The sequence below is a fragment of the Panulirus ornatus genome, chromosome 2, assembly GCF_036320965.1.
Source record: "Panulirus ornatus isolate Po-2019 chromosome 2, ASM3632096v1, whole genome shotgun sequence".
In the NCBI taxonomy this organism is placed as follows: Eukaryota; Metazoa; Arthropoda; class Malacostraca; order Decapoda; family Palinuridae; genus Panulirus; species Panulirus ornatus.
Window position 1 is genome coordinate 54,177,804 of NC_092225.1, and position 26,626 is coordinate 54,204,429.

General features: G+C 41.5%; 1 protein-coding gene across 1 annotated transcript in view; it reads right to left on the bottom strand.

Moving 5' to 3' along the window:
* The window catches only part of arr (low-density lipoprotein receptor-related protein 6), a 258,989-nt gene that overhangs the window by 120,591 nt on the left and 111,772 nt on the right, over window positions 1-26,626 (bottom strand). The window contains exons 13-15 of the mRNA XM_071668200.1: window positions 18,832-19,020; window positions 18,437-18,544; window positions 1,636-1,822 (exon numbers count right to left, since the gene is read on the bottom strand). Of these exons, the coding sequence (XP_071524301.1) occupies window positions 1,636-1,822; window positions 18,437-18,544; window positions 18,832-19,020 (484 nt within the window). The remainder of the gene's footprint in view (window positions 1-1,635; window positions 1,823-18,436; window positions 18,545-18,831; window positions 19,021-26,626) is intronic.

Sequence of the window (26,626 nt, forward strand, 5' to 3'; positions counted from 1 at the left end):
CCCCTCTCGTTTTTTTTTTTTTTTTTTAATTTTCCAAAAGAAGGAACAGAGAAGAGGTCCAGGTGAGGATATTCCCTCAAAGGCCCAGTCCTCTGTTCTTAACGCTACCTCGCTATCGCGGGAAATAGCGAATAGTATGAAAAAAAAAAAAAAAAAATATTAACATATATTAATTTGTTTATGGATGGGGTTGTTAGGGAGGTGAATGCAAGAGTTTTGGAGAGAGGGGCAAATATGCAGTCTGTTGTGGATGAGAGAGCTTGGGAAGTGAGTCAGTTGTTGTTCGCTGATGATAAAGTGCTGGTGGCTGATTCATGTGAGAAACTGCAGAAGGTGGTGACTGAGTTTGGTAAAGTTTGTGAAAGAAGAAAGTTAAGAGTAAATGTGAATAAGAGCAAGGTTATTAGGTACAGTAGGGTTGAGGGTCAAGTCAATTGGGAGGTAAGTTTGAATGGAGAAAAACTGGAGGAAGTAAAGTGTTTTAGATATCTGGGAGTGGATTTTGCAGCAGATGGAACCATGGAAGCGGAAGTGAATCACAGGGTGGGGAGGGGGCGAAAATTCTGGGAGCCTTGAAGAATGTGTGGAAGTCGAGAACATTATCTCGGAAAGCAAAAATGGGTATGTTTGAAGGAATAGTGGTTCCAACAATGTTGTATGGTTGCGAGGCATGGGCTATGGATAGAGTTGTGTGCAGGAGGGTGAATGTGCTGGAAATGAGATGTTTGAGGACAATATGTGGTGTGGTTTGATCGAGTAAGTAATAATAGGGTAAGAGAGATGTGTGGTAATAAAAAGAGTGTGGTTGAGAGAGCAGAAGAGGGTGTTTTGAAATGGTTTGGTCACATGGAGAGAATGAAAGAGGAAAGATTGACCAAGAGGATATATGTGTCAGATGTAGAGGGAACGAGGAGAAGTGGTGGACCAAATTGGAGGTGGAAAGATGGAGTGAAAAAGATTGTGAGTGATCGGGGCCTGAACATGCAGGAGGGTGAAACGCGTGCAAGGAATAGAGTGAATTGGAACAATGTGGTATACCGGGGTCGACGTGCTGTCAAGGGATTGAACCAGGGCATGTGAAGCATCTGGGGTAAACCATGGAAAGTTGTGTGGGGCCTGGATGTGGAAAGGGAGCTGTGGTTTCGGTGCATTATTACATGACAACTAGAGACTGAGTATGAACGAATGGGGCCTTTGTTGTCTTTTCCTAGCGCTACCTCGCAAAGATGAGGGGGGAGGGGGTTGTTATTTTATGTGTGGCGAGCTGGTGATCAGAATGAATAAAAGCAGACAGTATAAATTATGTACATGTGTATATATGTATATGTCTGTGTGTGTGTATATATATATATATGTATATGTTGAGATGTGTAGGTATGTATATTTGCGTGTGTGGACATGTATGTATATACATGTGTATGTGGGTGGGTTGGGCCATTCTTTCGTCTGTTTCCTTGCGCTACCTCGCTCACGCGGGAGACAGCGACAAAGCAAAATAAATAAATAAATAAATAAATATATATATATATATATGACAGCAATACACTGAAAGTGTGCAAAAGAGTTTGTTCCTAATCCTATGTCACTAAACTGGAAAATGCAATTGGGTGTAAACTTTTTCAAAGATGTTCTTACCTCTCTATTGTAGCCATTCAAATCGCTGCTCTCAATTCGAGAGCTGTCAATATCAGTCCAATACAGACGGCTATCTTTAAAGTCAATGGTAAGGCCATTTGCACGGCCCATCTTTGTAACAATGATAGATGGCTGTGAAGCATCTAGATGAGCATGTGATATGCTTCGCTCGTCTCCCCATTCAGACCTAAAAAAAATGCAATGCATTGAACATAAATCATAATAATTTCAAATTCTATTCTTTCTCTATCATTTTCACTTTTCCAAATTCTATACTGTGGATTCTGGGCAAACCTTCTCATTCTACACACAATCCTTAACTTAATCTTTAGTGTGATAAAGTGAAAATGTACTTTGCACATTAATACAAGTACAGCACTTTTGTATTCCACTTTGCACAAGATGTTAATCTGCAAAAATAGAAATAAAATCCAAGTGCTGAAAATGTTTTGTGTATATACAAGCTCTCCCCTACTTACAACCTATGCAACTTACTACCATCCATATACACAACCAGAAAAGATACAAATCAAGAAATAAAAATTACGAAATATGAACTAAAGAATCTTAAATAAAAGGCAAAAAGAAACTACAGAATCATAAAATAAAGCTGGTTAATAAAAAAAAATGAGATAATCATGATAGAAACTGAGTAGGATAAAAGAATACTGTACAGCTATACGAATTCTACATGCCATGCTGACATACATCCATTTCAAGATCCAACCAGTTGGTCAGAACAGAACTCGGACATATGTCAGGGACTGGGTATGTGAGAAGCAAAACTGAGTATTATGTGCTGTAAGGTCACCAATGAAATGGACATAAAAATATCAGAGGGTATTCAAAAGCACTTCTCAATCAAGACTGAGGTGATGGTACAGATGGTACATATGAAAGGCTGAAAGAACTGCATCCATAAAGCCAAGAAAGAACAAGAGAATGATATATTTTTACACGGAAAAAAACAAAGGGTAGAAGTGAAAATGTGATAAAACCTGAAGTCTCTCAACAGGAAAGATAAAGAGTTGTTAAGTCTTCAGGAATACCATGGAAATGCTAAAAATAAATCAAACAAAAACACATAACAGCCTAGCCAGGAATCTGGAGAGATTATTCAATGTATTACTGCAAGAAGTTACAAACATGCATGGAACAACTACAGAAACATTTACAAGAAAACTTGACATATTGTTGAAATCAGTCGCAGAAGAACCAATAATCAATAACTATGTAATGCTTGTGGTAGCTGAGAAGGCTTAAATATCAAGCACTTCACGCTACCCCTGCCATCTTGGCTAAATCTCATCGTATGTACCTGTAGGAAGGTACAAAAAGCTCTACCTATTGATACAAGGCAAAAATATCTGCAGAGGGTTTGAGAACACTTTCCGGTATATGTGGGTAAAGTTAAATGAATTTCAATATTTCAACGGGAGATTCCATATTCTTATGGCTACTTAAGCATTTAAGGGAAACAGGAAGGTCAAGGAATAGCTTTTGTCTCACCCAAAATGGACTTACCAAACTTTGCCCTCACATCTCTATCTTATAAAACAGAGAGAGAGAGAGAGATTCTCTAAACTCTATGAGGGTGTATTGGCATTAAACATGTTCTTCCTTCTGGCAGATGGTCGTGGAACAGAAAATTCTGATCTGAACCCAAAACCAAGATTGCTGTGAATCAATACTTATCTTATGGGACTCTCTTCCTTGTAAGAAGTTGTAGTACCAGAGTCAGCATTCTCCATAGCAAAGGATGTCCTAATGTTTACCTGATGTTATCTTCAGGCTCTTCTATCCCCTCAGCCTAGGCTAGGCCCAGGCTGCTGGGTTTGGTCACTGATCAACCAAGCTGATAGAGGCTACAGTCCACAGGCCCACGTAGTCCCCAGAGCCTAGCTGGTCTAGTGTACTTTGTAGAAGTTTTTCCGAAGCCCTCTTGAATTTCACCTATCTTTAAGGGGAACTGTTTTCTGAAAGCAACTCTTCTGAAACCTTCTCCTTCTACAAAGTACTAGCACTAGAGTCTGAGTCCTCCACAGCAAAGGATGACCTGACGTAAATATCTGGGATCTTCTATCCCAACAGCCTAGGCTGGTCCACAAGACTGCTGGGTTGGGATACTGACTGACTAAGTTGTTGGAAGCCACAGCCCCAAAGAACCCACAGGTCATCTGGTCAAGTACATTTTGTTGGTACCTGTCCAGTAAATCACTTAAACTTCTCTACTGCACATCCCATGGCACTTCTGATGGATGTAAAGAAGTAAATTCTAGATTGATGTGGGTAAACTGAAAGTGGATGGAGAGAAATGGGTGATTATTGGTGCTTATGCACCTGGTCATGAGAAGAAAGATCATGGGAGGCAAGTGTTTTGGGAGCAGCTGAGTGAGTGTGTCAGCAGTTTTGGTACACGTGATCACGTACTGGTGATGGGTTATATAAATGTGAAGGTGAGTAATGTAGCAACTGAGGGTATCATTGGTGCACATGGGGTATTCAGTGTTGTGAATGTAAATGGAAGAGTTTTGTGGATTTGTGTGCTGAAAAAAGACTAGTGATTGGGAATACCTGGTTTAAAAAGATATATATACACAAGTATAGGTATGTGAGTAACATAGATAGTCAAAGGGCATTAATATATTACATGTTAATTGACAGAAGTGTAAAAAAGAGACTTTTGTATACAAATCTGAGAGAGGCAATTGATGGAATGTCTGATCACTATCTTGTGATGAAGACTTGTAGAGGTTTTCAAGAGGAGAGAATGTAGGGGAGAAGAAAGAGGTGAGAGTAAATGAGCATGGAAAGACATGTGTGAAGAAGTACCAGAAATGATGGAGTGTAGAATGGCAAAAGGAGAGAGCAAATGATGTGAGGGGAGTGGATGAGGAATGAGAGGTACTTAGGAAAGCAGTGATGGTATGTGCAAGAGATGCATGTATCATGAGAAAGGTGGGAGGGGTGCAGATTAGAAAGGGTAGCGAGTGGGAGGGATGAAGAAGAGATGTTGTGAAAAAAGAGAGGTGTTTGGACGATACTTACAAGGAAGGCGCGCAAATGACTAGGAGATGTATAAGAGAAAACAGGAGGAGGTCATGAGGATGGTGCAAGGTTTGAAAAAGAGGAAAAATGAGAGTTGAGATGAGAGAGTATCATTAAACTTTAGGAAGCATAAAAAGATGTTTTGGAAGGAAGTAAATAATAAGTGAAAGACAAGAGAACAAATGGGAACATTGCTGAAGGGGGTAAGAAGGGAAGCAACAGCAGGTAATGATAGGGTGAGGAGATGGAGTGAGTATTTTGAAGGATTCGTGAATGTGTTTAATGATAGAGTGGCAGATTTAGGGTGTTTCGGTTGGAGTGCTGTGCAAAGTGAGAGAGTCAGGGAGAATGGTTCAGTGAAAAGAAAAGAGTTCTCTTGATTTTTCTCAAACTATCAAAGTCCTTCCAAAACATATTATACTCAATATAGTTTACAGATACTTGCTCTCCCCAAATCTCATTTATCCTCTTTTTCAGCTCCTGAACTTTCCTCTTGAACTGCCACTTTTTCTTGTACATCTAAAAAACGTTCACTTATGATTCTCTTCAAAGGTTGTGCCTGTGCTTATTACAATACAAACACACCTATGGCATGCCTTATAGATCTTGAGTCCCCAGACTTTGATGTTATATGGCCCAAGGGCTGTCTCCCAACTACCACTATTTTCCTTTGTTTAGCCCACTGCTCTCCTAATTCTACAAATCTGACATCTCTCTTCGGCCATCTAAACTCCTGTCATGAGGCGTTGACATCTTGTCATACACAAGCCAAAGTCCTCTACCTAAGGGGATTTCAACTTTCCCCATAAAGAATGGTTGAATTCCTACTATATGGATGGTATGGGATTGAAGCCCCTAGTCTCCATTCTCAATGACCTAAAGCAAATTATCACTCATACAGAGGTATAAGTTTGATGAGTATTCCTGGGAAATTATATAGAGAGGGTTAAGTCATGTACAGAGCATCAGATTGGGGAAGAGCAGTGTGGTTTCAGAAGTGGTAGAGGATGTGTGGATCAGGTGTTTGCTTTGAAGAATGTATGTGAGAAATACTTAGAAAAACAAGCGGATTTGTATGTAGCATTTATGGATCTGGAGTAGGCATATGATAGGCATATGATAAGAGTTAATAGAGATGCTCTGTGGAAGGTATTAAGAGTATATGGCGTGGGAGGTAAGTTGCTAGAAGCAGTGAAAAGTTTTTATCGAGGATGTAAGGCATGTGTACGAATATGTAGAGAGGAAAGTGATTGGTTCCCAGTGAATCTCGGTTTGCAGCAGGGGTGCGTGATGTCTCCATGGTTGTTTAATTTGTTTATGGATGGGGTGGTTAGGGAGGTGACTGCAAGAGTTCTGGAAAGAGGAGCAAGTATGCAGTCTGTTGCAGATAAGAGGGCTTGGGAAGTGAGTCAGTTGTTGTTCACTGATGATACAGCAGTGGTGGCTGATTCGGGTGAGAAACTGCAGAAGTTGGTGACTGAGTTTGGTAAAGTGCGTGATAGAAGAAAGCTGAGAGTAAATGTGAATAACAGCAAGGTTATCAGGTTCAGTAGGGTTGAGGGACAAGTAAATTGGGAGGTAAGTTTGAATGAAGAATAACTGGAGGAAGTGAAGTGTTTCAGATATCTGGGAGTGGATTTGGCAGCAGATGGAACCATGGAAGCAGAAGTGAGTCATAGGGTGGGGGAGGGGGTGAAGGTTCTGGGCGTATTGAAGAATGTGTGGAAGGCGAGAACGTTATCTTGTACAGCAAAAATGGGTATGTTTGAAGGAATAGTGGTTCTAACAATGTTATATGGTTGTGAGGCATGGGATATGAATAGGGTTGTGTAGAGGAGTGTGGATGTGTTGGAAATGAGATGTTTGAGGACAATTAGTGGTGTGAGGTGGTTTGATCAAGTAAGTAATGATAGGGTAAGAGAGATGTGTGGTAATAAAGAGTGTGGTTGAGAGAGCATAGGACGGTGTACTGAAATGGTTTGGTCACATGGAGAGAATGAATGAGGAAAGATTGACAAAGAGGATATATGTGACAGAGGTGAAGGGAATGAGAAATGGGAGGCCAAATTGGAAGTGGAAGGAGGGAGTGAAAAAGATTTTGAGCGATCGGGGCCTGAACATACACGAGGGTGAAAGGTGTGCAAGAAACAAGAGTGAATTGGAATGACGTGGTATATCAGGGTCGACGTGCTATCAATGGATTGAACAGGGCATGTGAAGCGTCTGGGATAAACCATGGAAACTTTTGTGGTGCCTGGATGTTTAAAGGGAGCTGTGGTTTCACTGCATTACACATGAGAGCTAAAAACCAAGTGTGAACGAATGTGGCTTTTGTTGTCTTTCCCTAGCATTACCTCACACGCATGCAGGGCGAAGGGGGTGCCATTTCATGTGTGGCGGGGTGGTGGCGGGAATGGATGAAGGTAGCATGTATGAATAGGTACAGGTGTATATATGTGTATATGTCTGTGTATATATTATTATTATTATTATTATTTTGCTTTGTCGCTGTCTCCTGCGTTTGCAAGGTAGCACAAGGAAACAGATGAAAGAAATGGCCCAACCCACCTACATACACATGTATATACATACACGTCCACACACGCAAATATACCTACCTATACATCTCAATGTACACATATATATACACACACAGACATTTATTTATTTATTTATTTATTATTTATTTTGCTTTGTCGCTGTCTCCCGCGTTAGCGAGGCAGCGCAAGGAAACAGACGGTAGAATGACCCAACCCACCCACATACACATGTATATACATACACGTCCACACACGCAAATATACATACCTATACATCTCAATGTACACATATATATATACACACACAGACATATACATATATAAACATTTACATAATTCATACTGTCTGCCTTTATTTATTCCCATCACCATCTCGCCACACGTAGAATAACAACCCCCTCCCCCCTCATGTGTGCGAGGTAGCGCTTGGAAAAGACAACAAAGGCCCCATTCGTTCACACTCAGTCTCTAGCTGTCATGTAATAATGCACCGAAACCACAGCTCCCTTTCCACATACAGGCCCCACAGAACTTTCCATGGTTTACCCCACACGCTTCACATGCCCTGGTTCAATCCATTGACAGCACGTTGATCCCGGCATACCACATCGTTCCAATTACTCTATTCCTTGCACGCCTTTCACCCTCCTGCATGTTCAGGCCCCAATCACTCAAAATCTTTTTCACTCCATCTTTCCACCTCCAATTTGGTCTCCCACTTCTCGCTCCCTCTACGTCTGACACATATATCCTCTTGGTCAATCTTTCCTCACTCATTCTCTCCATGTGCCCAAACCACTTCAAAACACCCTCTTCTGCTCTCTCAACCACACTCTTTTTATTTCCACACATCTCTCTTACCCTTACATTACTTACTCGATCAAACCACCTCACACCACATATTGTCCTCAAACATCTCATTTCCAGCACATCCACCCTCCTGCGCACAAATCTATCCATAGCCCATGCCTCGCAACCATACAACATTGTTGGAACCACTATTCCTTCAAACATACCCATATTTGCTTTCCGAGATAAAGTTCTCGACTTCCAAACATTCTTCAAGGCTCCCAGAATTTTCGCCCCCCTCCCCCACCCTATGATTCACTTCTGCTTTCATGGTTCCATCCGCTGCCAGATCCATTCCCAGATATCTAAAACACTTTACTTACTCCAGTTTTTCTCCATTCAAACTTACCTCCCAACTGACACACAGACATATACATATATAACCATGCACACAATTCACACTGTCTGCCTTTATTCATTCCCATCGCCACCTCACCACACATGGAATACCATCCCCCTCCCCCCTCACGTGTGAGGGGTAGTGCTAGGAAAAGACAACAAAGGCCCCATTCGTTCACACTCAGGCTCTAGCTCTCATGCAATAATGCCCGAAACCACAGCTCCCTTTCCACATCCAGGCCCCACACAACTTTCCATGGTTTACCCCAGCTGCTCAACTTACTCTGATTCAATCCACTGACAGCACGTCAACCCCGGTATACCACATCGATCCAATTCACTCTATTCCTCGCCCGCCTTTCACCCTCCTGTATGTTCAGGCCCCGATCACTCAAAATCTTTTTCACTCCATCTTTCCACCTCCAATTTGGTCTCCCACTTCTCCTCGTTCCCTCCACCTCCGACACATATATCCTCTTGGTCAATCTTTCCTCACTCATTCTCTCCATGTGCCCAAACCATTTCAAAACACCCTCTTCTGCTCTCTCAACCACGCTCTTTTTATTTCCACACATCTCTCTTACCCTTACATTACTTACTCGATCAAACCACCTCACACCACACGTTGTCCTCAAACATCTCATTTCCAGCACATCCACCCTCCTGCGCACCACTCTATCCATAGCCCACGCCTCGCAACCATACAACATTGTTGGAACCACTATTCCTTCAAACAGACCCATTTTTGCTTTCCGAGATAATGTTCTCGACTTCCAAACATTCTTCAAGGCTCCCAGGATTTTCGCCCCCTCCCCCACCCTATGATTCACTTCCGCTTCCATGGTTCCATCCGCTGCCAGATCCACTCCCAGATATCTAAAACACTTTACTTCCTCAAGTCTTTCTCCATTCAAACTTACCTCCCAACTGACTTGACCCTCAACCCTACTGTACCTAATAACCTTGCTCTTATTCACATTTACTCTTAACTTTCTTCTTTCAGACACTTTACCAAACTCAGTCACCAGCTTCTGCAGTTTCTCACATGAATCAGCCACCAGCGCTGTATCATCAGCGAACAACAACTGACTCACTTCCCAAGCTTTCTCATTCACAACAGACTTCATACTTGCCCATCTTTCCAAAACTCTTGCATTCACCTCCCTAACAACCTCATCCATAAACAAATTAAACAACCATGGAGACATCACACACCCCTGCCGCAAACCTACATTCACTGAGAACCAATCACTTTCCTCTCTTCCTACACGTACACATGCCTTACATCCTCGATAAAAACTCTTTTCACTGCTTCTAACAACTTGCCTCCCACACCATATATTCTTAATACCTTCCACAGAGCATCTCTATCAACTCTATCATATGCCTTCTCCACATCCATAAATGCAACATACAAATCCATTTGCTTTTCTAAGTATTTCTCACATACATTCTTCAAAGCAAACACCTGATCCACACATCATCTACCACTTCTGAAACCACACTGCTCTTCCCTAATCTGATGCTCTGTACATGCCTTCACCCTCTCAATCAATACCCTCCCATATAATTTACCAGGAATACTCAACAAACTTATACCTCTGTAATTTGAGCACTCACTCTTATCCCCTTTGCCTGTGTATATGTATGTATACGTTGAAATGTATAAGTATGTATATGTGTATGTATAAGTATGTATATGTGCGTGTGTGGGCGTTTATGTATACACATGTGTATGTGGGTGGGTTGGGCCATTCTTTCATCTGTTTCCTTGCCCTATCTCGCTAACACTGGAGACAGAAACAAAGTATAATATACAAAATATTCATAAATACTACTAATTGCTGTGGCTACTTCCCAAATATTCTAGATCTGTTTTTCAGTTCTAATCCTTTATGCTATGGCATAGCTAAACAATCTCACCTCCAATTGGTTCATCTAACCAAATTCTCATACATGAACCTATTCTAATGGCACCTACCCCTCCAGTAGCCCCTGGCATTTCAACGAAATTTATTGGAATAATTTAAGGAAATTCCTTGGTGACTTTCCTAGGGTAAATTACTGTCTCTTATGTGGTAATGTTTCTGTCTCCACCAAACACAGTAAAGATTATTGTAGGAATGAAAGCATTGATCCCCTCTTCCTCCAAGATTATTTCTTCTTCCAGACCATGGTTCAACCGTTTCTGTTCTGAAGCCATTCAGGTAAGAGATCAGGCATATCGAGCTTGGAAAAATTCTCTTTCCTCCAACTCTCATTCAGCATTCATCACTGTCCATTATCATTGCCAATATATCATCCATGAGACAAAGCATTCTTTTATTCAAAGGAAGTATGAAAACCTCTCCTCATCCAGTGATAGGTCTTTCTGGCCCTTAGCAAAGGGCATCACTATCAACATCTGTCACTCTATCTGTCCATCACTTTTCCATTCTGAAGGTACTAGAGCTGTCTCTCCTGTAGACAAAGCAACTATCTTTGGTTCTCATCTCTCCTCAAACTCTATCAAGAATGACTATCATTCTTTCACCCTTGATGCTCCTCTTACTAATCTTATGCCCCTCACATTATTTCTTTTACAAGTGTCCATAAAACACTTCTCTCTCGGGACATAAGCAAAGTTTATGGACCTGATGGCATTCATCCCTGTATACTAAGAGAGTGTGCCTTTGAACCTGCCCCTGTTCTTGCTCGTCTGTTCTGCTTCTGTTTAAGGACTAGATCTTTTCCTTTTTGGTAGCATGCGCTGGTAAATCCTATCCCTATATTGTTCTTACTCCTCCAATTAATCTTGTTGCTTTGACACCTTGAATTGCACAGTCTTCTCTCTGATCACCACTAAGGTGAGATCCACCACTGATATTCTTTCCTATCTTACTAAAACTTTTGACAGGGTGTGTCATCAGGGTCTTATCTCTGAGCTCCATTACTGTGTCTTCCCTCCCTCACTTTACTCCCTCTTATCTAGTTTTTTCTCCCACAATCTATTTCCATGATTGTTGATTAGCCTCTTCCCCTTCTTCCATCAACTGTAGTGTCTCTCAAGGTTCTGTCCCTACACTTTTTCTCCTTTTTATAAACGATTTCCTATCTTCTACAAATAACTAAATGCACTCATACACTGATGACACAACGCTGTCCTCCACATCTTTCAATTTTGCTCCTTCTTTAACCCAACCTGCTTCTTGTCTCAACATGACCTTCTCAGTAAACTCAGACTTGGACAGGATATCTCAGTGAGGGAGAGGAAATTTAGCTTAGCTTAATGCCTCCAAGCCACATATTCTACACGTCTCTCTATCAAAAATTCCTCACAACTTTCCTCACTCCTTTGACGGTCCTGTAATTACACCTCTAGACTCGATGAACATACTTGGTATTGCTGTGACATCCACACTACCTTGGAAACCCCACATTATGGAAATAGCTAAGCTCGCCTTTAAGAAACTGGGAGTTCCGTTACAATGCCATATTTTTCTTTTCTTCCGAATGGTTGCTCCATTTATACAAAGAACTGATCCATCCTTTTATGGAGCACTGTTCTCAAATTTGTTGTGGTTCTAGCTCAGCATCCTTACCCAACAGGGTCAAGTCAAAAGTGGTCCAACATATCAACTGTCCCATGCTAACTTCAAAACTTGACTCACTTGCCCTAAGCCACAATGTTGGTACACTTTCCGTCTTTTATAAGTATTTTTTTGGTTTTTGCTCCAAGGAGTTAGACCACTCAATACATGGCTAGCTGCTGTGTCACATGATTCCTGTGTGGTCACTGGCAACTGAAGGGTGGGCCATTTTGATAACTGTTTCCTTCCCTACACCTCAAAGCTTTGGAACTCTCTACCTTCTCCATCTTTCCCACTTCTCCATCTTTCCCAATATCTAAAATGTGGGACTTTTTAAATACAGTAAACCCAAAATTTAATGGACTTACAGGGGGAAGGGATGTCAGTTAATGCCGAAAACCCGTTAAATCAAATGTAACCTATTTCTGTGCCACATTAAAGTTCACAAGCTTTCTTTTAACTCCTACATCACTTGATGCCATTTTGAATTGTAAGGACTGCAAATCTATCTTATAAATAAAGTCAATTCTGAAACAAAAGCTGAAGAGTATTTTGCCATGATCATAATGGTAGTAGTACAACAATCTTTATTCAGTACCTAAAGGTCCTTTAAATCTGAAAACCATTATATCAGGTCCATTAAATCGAGGGTTTATTGCACTTTAAATACCTTCCCATGTTTCTTCTTTTTCCTTTTCATTAACCCCTATACATTTCAATTAAGGCCCAGCCTTGATGTGGACTTCTGTCTGTGACTGAAAAAGAAAGTACCACCCACACACACCTCTTTTCTCTTTCACAAACAACTTTCCTTTGCCATCCCATTACTTGCTTAACTTTTTCATCCGCCCAACTTTATCCCACCACTCACTAACCTTTCCTACCTGCCCATCTTCCACCTTCTCATGCTACACACTGCTTTCACACATGCCAGCACTGCTTCCCTAAATATCTCCCTTTACCTATCCACGACACCTGCTTCATTCATTCTCAGCTTCAGCCATTCTACACCCAATCTGTCTTGGCATTTCTTCACACATGCCTCTTTTCCAAGCTCACTAACATTCAAAACCCTCTTCTCACACATATCATTCCTTCTTTTCAGAAAACCTTTACAAACCTTACCCTTGCCTTCACCATGTAATAATCTGACATCCTACAAACTACCCCTTTGAACACGTTTACATCAAAGTGTCTCTCTTTTCCATACATATCAATCAGTATGTAATCCAATAATACCCTCTTAACATCTTTCCTACTCACCCACATGTATGTCCCTCTTTCTAAACCAGGTATTTTCAATGACCAGTCCTTTTCCAGTACACAAGCTGTTTGCCATTCCTATCCACCCCATGTCCATGTCCCCAAATTATACCCTAAACTGCCACATTCCTCAATTTCATGTCTAAATTCCCATCACTATTATCTAATTTCTTGATCAAAACTGCTGACACACTTACTCAGCTGCATCCAGTATAAAAGAATGTAAGGAAGTGAGTTCAGACTGATGAGAGTAAAAATCAAAGTAGATTACAAGGGATGGATGATTGTTTGTACTTAAGCACCTGTCAACGAGAAGAATGATGATGAGAGACGAGTGCTTTGGGAGCAGCTGAGGAAGTCTGTCAGCAGTTCTGATGCAAGAGACCAGGCATTAGTGATAGGTGACTTAAATGCTAATATGAGTAATGTAGTAGGTAGCAGTTCATGAGTAGCCAAAGAACAGAGAGGACCCTAAAAGTAATGCCTATACATTACCTTAAATGAAATAAAAAATTCCTCTCATAGAAACAGTTGAGTATAGCTAGTGCATTAGAAACAGATAAGAGAACTGTGAGGATCAGCAGTTTTAACGAGATGAGCCTTGCTTGAGGCGGGATGAAGCCTAACAAGAGGCGAACACCCTGAATATTATACAGCATTCTTCATGAAAGTTATGCACTCTCTATTCATGGAGTTAACTGTTAAGCACTTCATTTTTCACTTATCACCAAACTTGCTAATTTGCTATTTCCAATAAGTGTAGAAAACTAGTTTTCCAAGCTCAGTCATACTTCAGTTTGCCAAATGGACAGAAGCTCCAGAATGACTTATTCCCGTGACTGCTGTTTGGGTGGTTCGTGAAGGGTGAGAAGCTAAAACCTCAAAAAATAAGGGGGAGAAGGTGTTAGAAGCTGCAAACCCATAGATATCAAAGAAGACTCTCATTAGCTTGCAGGTAAGCCAATGCAAGAGAAAAAATTATCATGAAAGACATTACAAGTACATTACAGATGCAACATCCTCAGTTTTTGCACTGGAGTACAATCATCCATTATAAAACATTCTATCTTTTACATCATTATACTTGAACGCCATTTCCAGCATCAGCAAGGTAGTGCTAGGAAAGAGATAAAGAATGGCCCATCCACTCACATACACAAAGGGGTTAAAAGAATACTTCTCACATAATCACCAAATGTCGTAGAAGGTGAGTAAAGGGGGAAGGAGCAGGAGGCTGGAAACCCCCCTTCTTGTATCTAAATTTCTAAACAGGGAAACAGAAAAAGGAGTCATGCAGGGAGTGCTCATCCTTCTCAAAGGCTCAGATTGGGGTGTCTAAATGTGTGTGGATATAATCAAGATGAGAAAAAAGGAGAGATAGGTAGTATGTTTGAGGAAAAGAACCTGGATGTTTTGGCTCTGAGTGAAACAAAGCTCAAGGGTAAAGGGGAAGAGTGGTAGGGGAATGTTTTGGGAGTAAAGTCAAGGGTTGGTGAGAGGACAAGAGCAAAGAAAGGAGTAGCACTCCTTCTGAAACAGAAGTTGTGGGAGAATGTGACAGAGTATAAGACAGTAAACTCTAGATTGATATGGGTAAAACTGAAAGTGGATGGAGAGATGGGTAATCATTGGTGCCTATGCACCTGGTCATGAGAAGAAAGATCATGAGAGGCAAGTATTTTGGGAGCAGTTGAGTGAGTGTGTTAGCAGTTTTGATGCAGGAGACCAGGTTATAGTGATGGGTGATTTAAATGTAAAGGTGAGTAATGTGGCAGTTGAGGGAATAACTGGTGTACATGGGGTGTTCAGTGTTGTAAATGGATAGTGAAGAGCTTGTAGATTAGTGTGCTGAAGAAGGACTGGTGATTGGGAATACCTGGTTTAAAAAGAGAGATAAATAAGTATACATATGTGAGTGGGAGAGAGGGCCAGACGGCATTATTGGATTGCGTATTAATTGATAGGCATGTAAAAGAGAGACTTTTGGATGTTAATGTGCTGAAAGGGGCAGCTGGAGGGATGTCTGATCATTATCGTGTGGAGGCAATGGTGAAGATTTGTAGAGGTCTTCAGAAAAGAAGAGAGACTGTTGGGGAGAAGAGAGTGGTGACAGTAAGTGAGCTTAGAAAGGAGACGTGTGCGAGGTAGTCTCAGGAGATACTAAGTGCAGAATGGGAAAAGGTGAGAGCAAATGACGTCAGGGGAATGGGGGAGAAATGGAATGCATTTAGGGAAGCAGTGATGGCTTGTGCAACAGATGCATGTGGCATGAGAAAGGTGGAAGATGGGCAGATTAGAAAGGGTAGTGAGTGGTGGGATGAAGAAGTAAGATTGTTAGTGAAAGAGAAGAGAAAGGTACTTGGACAATTTTTGCAGGGAAGTAATGCGAATGACTGGGAGATGTATAAAAGGAAGTGGAAATAGGTCAAGAGAAAGGTGCAAGAGGTGAGAGGGCAAATGAGAGTTGGGGTGAGAGATTATCATTAAATTTTAGGGAGAATAAAATGATGTTTTGGAAGGAGGTAAATAAAGTCCGAAAGACAAGAGATCAAATGGGAATATCGGTGAAGGAGGCAAATGGGGAGGTAATAACAAGTAGCGATGAAGTGAGAAGGAGATGGAGTGAGTATTTTGAAGATTTGTTGAATGTATTTGATGATAGTGGCAGATACAGGGTGTTTTGGTTGAGTTGGTGTGTGAAGGGAGAAGGTCAGGGAGAATGGTTTGGTAAACAGAGAAGAGGTAGAGAAAGCTTTGCAGAAAATGAAATCTGGCAAGGCGGCAAGTTTGGAAGGTATTGCAGTGGAATTTATCAAAAAGGTGGGTGACTGTGTTGTTCATTGGTTAGTAAGGATATTCAATGTATGTATGGATCATGGTGAAGTGCCTAAGAATTGGGAGAATGCATGCATAGTGCCATTGTACAAAGGCAAATAAAGGTAAGTGTTTAAATTAAATAGGCATAAGTTTGTTGAGTATTCCTGGGAAATTTTTTGGGAGGGAATTGACTGAGATGGAAAAGGCATGTACAGAGCATCAGACTGGGAAAGAGCAATATGGTTTCAGAAGTGGTAGAGGATGTGTGGATCAGGTGTTTGCTTTGAAGAATGTACATGAGAAATACTTAGAAAAACTGATGGATTTGTATGTAGCATTTATGGATCTGGAGAAGGCATATGATAGGGTTGATAGAGATGCTTTGTGGAAGGTTTTAAGAGTATATGGTATGGGAGGTTAGTTGTTAGAAGCAGTGAAAAGTTTTTACCAAGGATGTAAGGCATGTGTATACATAGAAAGAGAGGCAATTGACTGATTCCCAGTGAATGTTGGTTTGCGGCAGGGGCGCATGATGTCTCCATGGATGTTTAATTTGTTTATGGATGGGATGGTTAGGAAGGTGAATGCAAGAGTTTTGGAGAGAGGGGAAAGTATGTAGTCCATTCTGGATGAGAGAGCTGGGAAGTGAGTCAGTTGTTGTTCGCTGATGATGCAGTGCTGGTGGCTGATACGGGTGAGATACTGCAGAGGTCAGTGACTGAGTTTGGTAAAGTGTATAAAACAAGAAAATTGAGAGTAAATGTGAATAAGAGCAAGGTTATTAAGTCAGTAGGTTTGAGGGACAAATCAATTAGGAGGTAAGTTTGAATGGAGGAAAACTGGAGGAAGTGAAGTGTTTTAGATATCTGGGAGTGGACTTAGCAGCAGATGGAACTATGGAAGTGAAAGCAAGTAATAGGGTGGGGGTGGGAGCAAAGGTTCTAAAAGCATTGAAGAAAGTGTGGAAGGCAAGAATGTTATCTGAGAGAGCAAAAATGGGTATGTTTGAAGGAATAGTGGTTCCAACAATGTTATATGGTTGCGAGGTGTGGGCTATAGATAGGGTTGTGCGGAGGAGGATGCATATGTCGAAAATGCAATGTTTGAGGACAATATATGGTGTGAGGTGGTTTGATTGAGTAAGTAATGAGAGGGTAAGAAAATGTGTGGAAATAAAAAGAGCGTGGTTGAGAGAGCAGAAGAGGGTGTGTTGAAATGATTTGGTCACATGGAGAGAATGAGTGAGGAAAGAATAACAAAGAGGATTTATGTGTCAGAGGTGGAGGGAAAAAGGAGAAGCAGGAGACCAAATTGGAGGTGGAAGGATGGAGTAAAAACCATTTTGAGCGATTGGGGAATGAACATACAGGAGGGTGAAAGGAATGCAAGGAATATATTGAATTGGAACAATGTGGTATACTAGGGTCGACATGCTGTCAATGGATTGAACCAGGGCATGTGAAGCGTCTGGGGATAAAAAATGGAAAGGTCTGTAGGGTCTGGATGTGGAAAAGGGAGCTGTGGTTTCAGTGCATTACACATGACAGATAGAGACTGAGTGTGAACGAATGTGGCCATCTTTTTTTCCTGGCACTACCTTGCTGGAGGTGGCAACAGAAATGGATGAGGGCAGCAAATATGAATATGTACATGTATATATATGTCTGTGTATGTATAAGTAAGTATACATTGAAATGTATATGTATGTATAAGTGCGTTTATGGGCGTCTATGCATATACATGTGTATGTGCGTGGGTTGGGCCATTCCTCGTCCATTTCCTTGCGCCCACACACACACATACACAGACACATATACATACATATACATATCACCATATACACAAATACATACATATACATATATATACATACACATACAGTGACATATACATATATACACATGTACCTATTCATTCATTCCTGGCGCTACCCAGCCCCACAGGAAATAGCATCGCTACCCCCTGCTTCAGCGAGGTTGCACCATGAAAACAGACAAAAAAAGGTCACATTTGTTCACACTCGGTCTCTAGCTGTCATGTGTAATGCAACAAAACCAGTTCCCTATCCACACCAAAGCCCCAAAGACCTTTCAATGGTTTACCCCAGTTATATCACATGCCCTGGTTTTGTACAATGATAGCACATCGACCCCAGTATACCACATCATTCCAATTCACTCTATTCTTTGCAAACTTGTCACCCTCCTGTATGTTTAGGCCCCGATTGCTCAAAATCTTTTTCACTCTATCCTTCCACCTCCAATCTGGTCTCCCATTTCTCCTTGTTCCCCCCGCCTCTGACACATATATCCTCTTATTCAATTTTTCCTCACTCACTCTCTCCATAAAATATGATTACTAAAATATATTTCTTACCAGTACATAAAGCCTTGGCTTGGATCAAGAGCCAGGGATTTTGGACTAGCTATATTTTGCCAAAGAAGAACACGTCGAGATGTTCCATCCAACCTTGCAACTTCAATCCTGTAATCAAAGAATAACAAATCTTATGCAACAGTCTTTAAATAATTCCTGATATAAAACAAATATGAACACCTTGGTCACAAAAGCAAAATAAATAACAGTGACCAGGTCAAACTGGCACTATATACAAGACCCTTGCATATCACCTCATTCACCATGCCATCCACATACAAATTAAAAAAAAGCATGGTGACGCCACACAACCCTGCCACAGACCAACATTCACCTGGAACCATTAATTCTTGTCATGAACTATAAGTCTGTTAATAAGTGAGAAATTCCATTACCTGTTGTTACCCATGTCTGTCCAGTAAATGTTGCGAGCTAACCAATCCACAGCCATACCCTCTGGATACGCAAGTCCAAACTCTACTACTGGCTCCATCTGGGAACCATTCATAAAGGCACGAGATATGGACTTAACACTAATATCTGTCCAATACAGTCGGTTATCAACACTGTCAAAATCAATCGACCTGTAATAAAAGAATAACATTTAATTTACTCATACATCTTCCCATAAGCTGCAATGAGAACTTTTGCAAGAACTAAAACTGGAAATAATCCAAGATTAATTTAATACAAATTCTGAATCTAAGTTTTCATATTTTGATTTCTGAAATTCTTTGTGGAATGCTGTGATGATACTCTCTTAAACTGATGTTATACTATGTTAATCAAAAAGGAAATTTCACAAATTACAATATCATCTTAAGAAGGCACTTAAACTATAAATCATATTCTAATTAACCTACTTAATCAAATATCTTTTATGAACACTTTTTAAGAATTTTCTGTTTTACACTTCCATGTATAATCTAAGACACAACTATCTTCCCTGTTTTGTCTGATGATTAGTTAAACCTTTTGTCCGATGATTAGTTAAACCTATCAGAACATTATGAGATTCAACCAGTTACAACATGATTGGTTGATAATCCTGATTAGCTGAAAGTTTTGCGTTCCCATTCAGATAATTCTTTTTTTTTTTTTTGCCGCTGTCTCCAGCGTTTGCGAGGTAGCACAAGGAAACAGACGAAAGAAATGGCCCAACCCACCCCCATACACATGTATATACATACGTCAACACACGCAAATATACATACCTACACAGCTTTCCATGGTTTACCCCAGACGCTTCACATGCCCTGTTTTAATCCACTGACAGCACGTCAACCCCGGTATACCACATCGATCCAATTCACTCTATTCCTTGCCATCCTTTCACCCTCCTGCATGTTCAGGCCCCGATCACACAAAATCTTTTTCACTCCATCTTTCCACCTCCAATTTGGTCTCCCACTTCTCCTCGTTCCCTCCACCTCCGACACATATATCCTCTTGGTCAATCTTTCCTCACTCATTCTCTCCATGTGCCCAAACCATTTCAAAACACCCTCTTCTGCTCTCTCAACCACACTCTTTTCATTTCCACACATCTCTCTTACCCTTACGTTACTTACTCGATCAAACGACCTCACACCACACATTGTCCTCAAACATCTCATTTCCAGCACATCCATCCTCCTGCGCACAACTCTATCCATAGCCCACGCCTCGCAACCATACAACATTGTTGGAACCACTATTCCTTCAAACATACCCATTTTTGCTTTCCGAGATAATGTTCTCGACTTCCACACATTCTTCAAGGCTCCCAGGATTTTCGCCCCCTCCCCCAACCTATGATTCACTTCCGCTTCCATGGTTCCATCCGCTGCCAGATCCACTCCCAGATATCTAAAACACTTCACTTCCTCCAGTTTTTCTCCATTCAAACTCACCTCCCAATTGACTTGATCCTCAACCCTACTGTACCTAATAACCTTGCTCTTATTCACATTTACTCTTAACTTTCTTCTTTCACACACTTTACCAAACTCAGTCACCAGCTTCTGCAGTTTCTCACATGAATCAGCCACCAGCGCTGTATCATCAGCGAACAACAACTGACTCACTTCCCAAGCACTCTCATTCACAACAGACTTCATACTTGCCCCTCTTTCCAAAACTCTTGCATTCACCTCCCTAACAACCCCATCCATAAACAAATTAAACAACCATGGAGACATTACACACCCCTGCTGCAAACCTACATTCACTGAGAACCAATCACTTTCCTCTCTTCCTACACATACACATGCCTTACATCCTCGATAAAAACTTTTCACTGCTTCTAACAACTTGCCTCCCACACCATATATTCTTAATACCTTCCACAGAGCATCTCTATCCACTCTATCATATGCCTTCTCCAGATCCATAAATGCTACATACAAATCCATTTGCTTTTCTAAGTATTTCTCACATACATTCTTCAAAGCAAACACCTGATCCACATATCCTCTATCACTTCTGAAACCACACTGCTCTTCCCCAATCTGATACTCTGTACATGCCTTCACCCTCTCAATCAATACCCTCCCATATAATTTACCGGGAATGCTCAACAAACTTATACCTCTGTAATTTGAGCACTCACTCTTATCCCCTTTGCCTTTGTACAATGGCACTATGCACGCATTCCGCCAATCCTCAGGCACCTCACCATGAGTCATACATACATTAAATAACCTTACCAACCAGTCAATAATACAGTCACCCCCTTTTTTAATAAATTCCATTGCAATACCATCCAAACCTGCTGCCGTGCCGGCTTTCATCTTCCGCAAAGCTTTTACTACCTCTTCTCTGTTTACCAAATCATTTTCCCTAACCCTCGCACTTTGCACACCACCTCGACCAAAACAACCTATATCTGCCACTCTATCATCAAACACATTCAACAAACCTTCAAAATACTCACTCCATCTCCTTCTCACATCACCACTACTTGTTATCACCTCCCCATTTGCGCCGTTCACTGAAGTTCCCATTTGCTCCCTTGTCTTACGCACTTTTTTTACCTCCTTCCAAAACATCTTTTTATTCTCCCGAAAATTTAATGATACTCTCTCACCCCAACTCTCATTTGCCCTCTTTTTCACCTCTTGCACCTTTCTCTTGACATCCTGTCTCTTTCTTTTATACATCTCCCACTCAATTGCATTTTTTCCCTGCAAAAATCGTCCAAATGCCTCTCTCTTCTCTTTCACTAATAATCTTACTTCTTCATCCCACCACTCACTACCCTTTCTAATCAACCCACCTCCTACTCTTTTCATGCCACAAGCATCTTTTGCGCAATCCATCACTGATTCCCTAAATACATCCCATTCCTCCCCCACTCCCCTTACTTCCATTGTTCTCACCTTTTTCCATTCTGTACTCAGTCTCTCCTGGTACTTCCTCACACAAGTCTCCTTCCCAAGCTCACTTACTCTCACCACCCTCTTCACCCCAACATTCACTCTTCTTTTCTGAAAACCTCTACAAATCTTCACCTTAGCCTCCACAAGATAATGATCAGACATCCCTCCAGTTGCACCTCTCAGCACATTAACATCCAAAAGTCTCTCTTTCGCGCGCCTGTCAATTAACACGTAATCCAATAACGCTCTCTGGCCATCTCTCCTACTTACATACATATACTTATGTATATCTCGCTTTTTAAACCAGGTATTCCCAATCACCAGTCCTTTTTCAGCACATAAATCTACAAGCTCTTCATCATTTCCATTTACAACACTGAACACCCCATGTATACCAATTATTCCCTCAACTGCCACATTACTCACCTTTGCATTCAAATCACCCATCACTATAACCCAGTCCCGTGCATCAAAACCACTAACACACTCATTCAGTTGCTCCCAAAACACTTGCCTCTCATGATCTTTCTTCTCATGCCCAGGTGCATATGCACCAATAATCACCCATCTCTCTCCATCAACTTTCAGTTTTACCCATATTAATCGAGAATTTACTTTCTTACATTCTATCACATACTCCCACAACTCCTGTTTCAGGAGTACTGCTACTCCTTCCCTTGCTCCTGTCCTCTCACTAACCCCTGACTTTACTCCCAAGACATTCCCAAACCACTCTTCCCCTTTACCCTTGAGCTTCGTTTCACTCAGAGCCAAAACATCCAGGTTCCTTTCCTCAAACATACTACCTATCTCTCCTTTTTTCACATCTTGGTTACATCCACACACATTTAGACACCCCAGTCTGAGCCTTCGAGGAGGATGAGCACTCCCCGCGTGACTCCTTCTGTTTCCCATTTTAGAAAGTTAAAAAATACAAGGAGGGGAGGATATCTGGCCTCCCGCTCCCGTCCCCTCTAGTCACCTTCTACGACATGCGAGGAATGCGTGGGAATTATTCTTTCACCCCTATCCCCAGGGATAATAAATATATATATATATATATATATATATATATATATATATATATATATATATATATATATATATATATATATATTTTTTTTTCTTTTTTTTTTTTTTACTTTGTCGCTGTCTCCCGCGTTTGCGAGGTAGCACAAGGAAACAGACGAAAGAAATGGCCCAACCCCCCCCATACACATGTATATACATACGTCCACACACGCAAATATACATACCTACACAGCTTTCCATGGTTTACCCCAGACGCTTCACATGCCTTGATTCAATCCACTGACAGCATGTCAACCCCGGTATACCACATCGCTCCAATTCACTCTATTCTTTGCCCTCCTTTCACCCTCCTGCATGTTCAGGCCCCGATCACACAAAATCTTTTTCACTCCATCTTTCCACCTCCAATTTGGTCTCCCTCTTCTCCTCGTTCCCTCCACCTCCAACACATATATCCTCTTGGTCAATCTTTCCTCACTCATTGAGAGAGCTTGGGAAGTGAGTCAGTTGTTGTTCGCTGATGATACAGCACTGGTGGCTGATTCATGTGAGAAACTGCAGAAGCTGGTGACTGAGTTTGGTAAAGTGTGTGAAAGAAGAAAGTTAAGAGTAAATGTGAATAAGAGCAAGGTTATTAGGTACAGTAGGGTTGAGGGTCAATTCAATTGGGAGGTGAGTTTGAATGGAGAAAAACTGGAGGAAGTGAAGTGTTTTAGATATCTGGGAGTGGATCTGGCAGCGGATGGAACCATGGAAGCGGAAGTGGATCATAGGGTGGGGGAGGGGGCAAAAATTCTGGGAGCCTTGAAGAATGTGTGGAAGTCGAGAACATTATCTCGGAAAGCAAAAATGGGTATGTTTGAAGGAATAGTGGTTCCAACAATGTTGTATGGTTGCGAGGCGTGGACTATGGATAGAGTTGTGCGCAGGAGGATGGATGTGCTGGAAATGAGATGTTTGAGGACAATGTGTGGTGTGAGGTGGTTTGATCGAGTAAGTAACGTAAGGGTAAGAGAGATGTGTGGAAATAAAAAGAGCGTGGTTGAGAGAGCAGAAGAGGGTGTTTTGAAATGGTTTGGTCACATGGAGAAAATGAGTGAGGAAAGATTGACCAAGAGGATATATGTGTCAGAGGTGGAGGGAACGAGGAGGAGAGGGAGACCAAATTGGAGGTGGAAAGATGGAGTGAAAAAGATTTTGTGTGATCGGGGCCTGAACATGCAGGAGGGTGAAAGGAGGGCAAAGAATAGAGTGAATTGGAGCGATGTGGTATACCGGGGTTGACATGCTGTCAGTGGATTGAATCAAGGCATGTGTATGGGGGTGGGTTGGGCCATTTCTTTCGTCTGTTTCCTTGCGCTACCTTGCAAACGAGGGAGACAGCGACAAAGCAAAAAAATATATATATATATATATATATATATATATATATATATATATATATATATATATATATATATATATATATGCTGCAAGGCAGCAGGTTTGGATGGTATTGCAGTGGAATTTATCAAAAAAGGGGTGACTGTATTATTGACTGGTTGGTAAGGTTATTTAATGTATGTATGACTCATGGTGAGGTGCCTGAGGATTGGCAGAATGCGTGCATAGTGCCACTGTACAAAGGCAAAGGGGATAAGAGTGAGTGCTCAAATTACAGAGGTATAAGTTTGTTGAGCATTCCTGGTAAATCATATGGGAGGGTATTGATTGAGAGGGTGAAGGCATGTACAGAGCATCAGATTGGGGAAGAGAAGTGTGGTTTCAGAAGTGGTAGAGGATGTGTGGATCAGGTGTTTGCTTTGAAGAATGAATGTGAGAAATACTTAGAAAAGCAAATGGATTTGTATGTAGCATTTATGGATCTGGAGAAGGCATATGATAGAGTTGATAGAGATGCTCTGTGGAAGGTATTAAGAATATATGGTGTGGGAGGAAAGTTGTTAGAAGCAGTGAAAAGTTTTTATCGAGGATGTAAGGCATGTGTACGTGTAGGAAGAGAGGAAAGTGATTGGTTCTCAGTGAATGTAGGTTTGCGGCAGGGGTGTGTGATGTCTCCATGGTTGTTTAATTTGTTTATGGATGGGGTTGTTAGGGAAGTAAATGCAAGAGTTTTGGAAAGAGGGGCAAGTATGAAGTCTGTTGGGGATGAGAGAGCTTGGGAAGTGAGTCAGTTGTTGTTCGCTGATGATACAGCGCTGGTGGCTGATTCATGTGAGAAACTGCAGAAGCTGGTGACTGAGTTTGGAAAAGTGTGTGGAAGAAGAAAGTTAAGAGTAAATGTGAATAAGAGCAAGGTTATTAGGTACAGTAGGGTTGAGGGTCAAGTCAATTGGGAGGTGAGTTTGAATGGAGAAAAACTGGAGGACGTGAAGTGTTTTAGATATCTGGGAGTGGATCTGGCAGCGGATGGAACCATGGAAGCGGAAGTGGATCATAGGGTGGGGGGAGGGGGCGAAAATCGTGGGGGCCTTGAAGAATGTGTGGAAGTCGAGAACATTATCTCGGAAAGCAAAAATGGGTATGTTTGAAGGAATAGTGGTTCCAACAATGTTGTATGGTTGCGAGGCGTGGGCTATGGATAGAGTTGTGCGCAGGAGGATGGATGTGCTGGAAATGAGATGTTTGAGGACAATGTGTGGTGTGAGGTGGTTTGATCGAGTGAGTAACGTAAGGGTAAGAGAGATGTGTGGAAATAAAAAGAGCGTGGTTGAGAGAGCAGAAGAGGGTGTTTTGAAGTGGTTTGGGCACATGGAGAGGATGAGTGAGGAAAGATTGACCAAGAGGATATATGTGTCGGAGGTGGAGGGAACAAGGAGAAGAGGGAGACCAAATTGGAGGTGGAAAGATGGAGTGAAAAAGATTTTGTGTGATCGGGGCCTGAACATGCAGGAGGGTGAAAGGAGGGCAAGGAATAGAGTGAATTGGAGCGATGTGGTATACCGGGGTTGACGTGCTGTCAGTGGATTGAAGCAGGGCATGTGAAGCGTCTGGGGTAAACCATGGAAAACTGTGTAGGTATGTATATTTGCGTGTGTGGACGTATGTATATACATGTGTATGGGGGGGGGGGTTTGGGCCATTTCTTTCGTCTGTTTCCTTGCGCTACCTCGCAAACGCGGGAGACAGCGACAAAGTATAATAAAAAAAAAAAAAATAATATATATATATATATATATATATATATATATATATATATATATATATATATATATATATATATATATGTGTGTGTGTGGAAGGTATTAAGAATATATGGTGTGGGAGGCAAGTTGTTAGAAGCAGTGAAAAGTTTTTATCGAGGATGTAAGGCATGTGTACGTGTAGGAAGAGAGGAAAGTGATTGGTTCTCAGTGAATGTAGGTTTGCGGCAGGGGTGTGTGATGTCTCCATGGTTGTTTAATTTGTTTATGGATGGGGTTGTAAGGGAGGTAAATGCAAGAGTCCTGGAAAGAGGGGCAAGTATGAAGTCTGTTGGGGATGAGAGAGCTTGGGAAGTGAGTCAGTTGTTGTTCGCTGATGATACAGCGCTGGTGGCTGATTCATGTGAGAAACTGCAGAAGCTGGTGACTGAGTTTGGTAAAGTGTGTGGAAGAAGAAAGTTGAGAGTAAATGTGAATAAGAGCAAGGTTATTAGGTACAGTAGGGGTGAGGGTCAAGTCAATTGGGAGGTGAGTTTGAATGGAGAAAAACTGGAGGAAGTGAAGTGTTTTAGATATCTGGGAGTGGATCTGTCAGCGGATGGAACCATGGAAGCGGAAGTGGATCATAGGGTGGGGGAGGGGGCGAAAATTTTGGG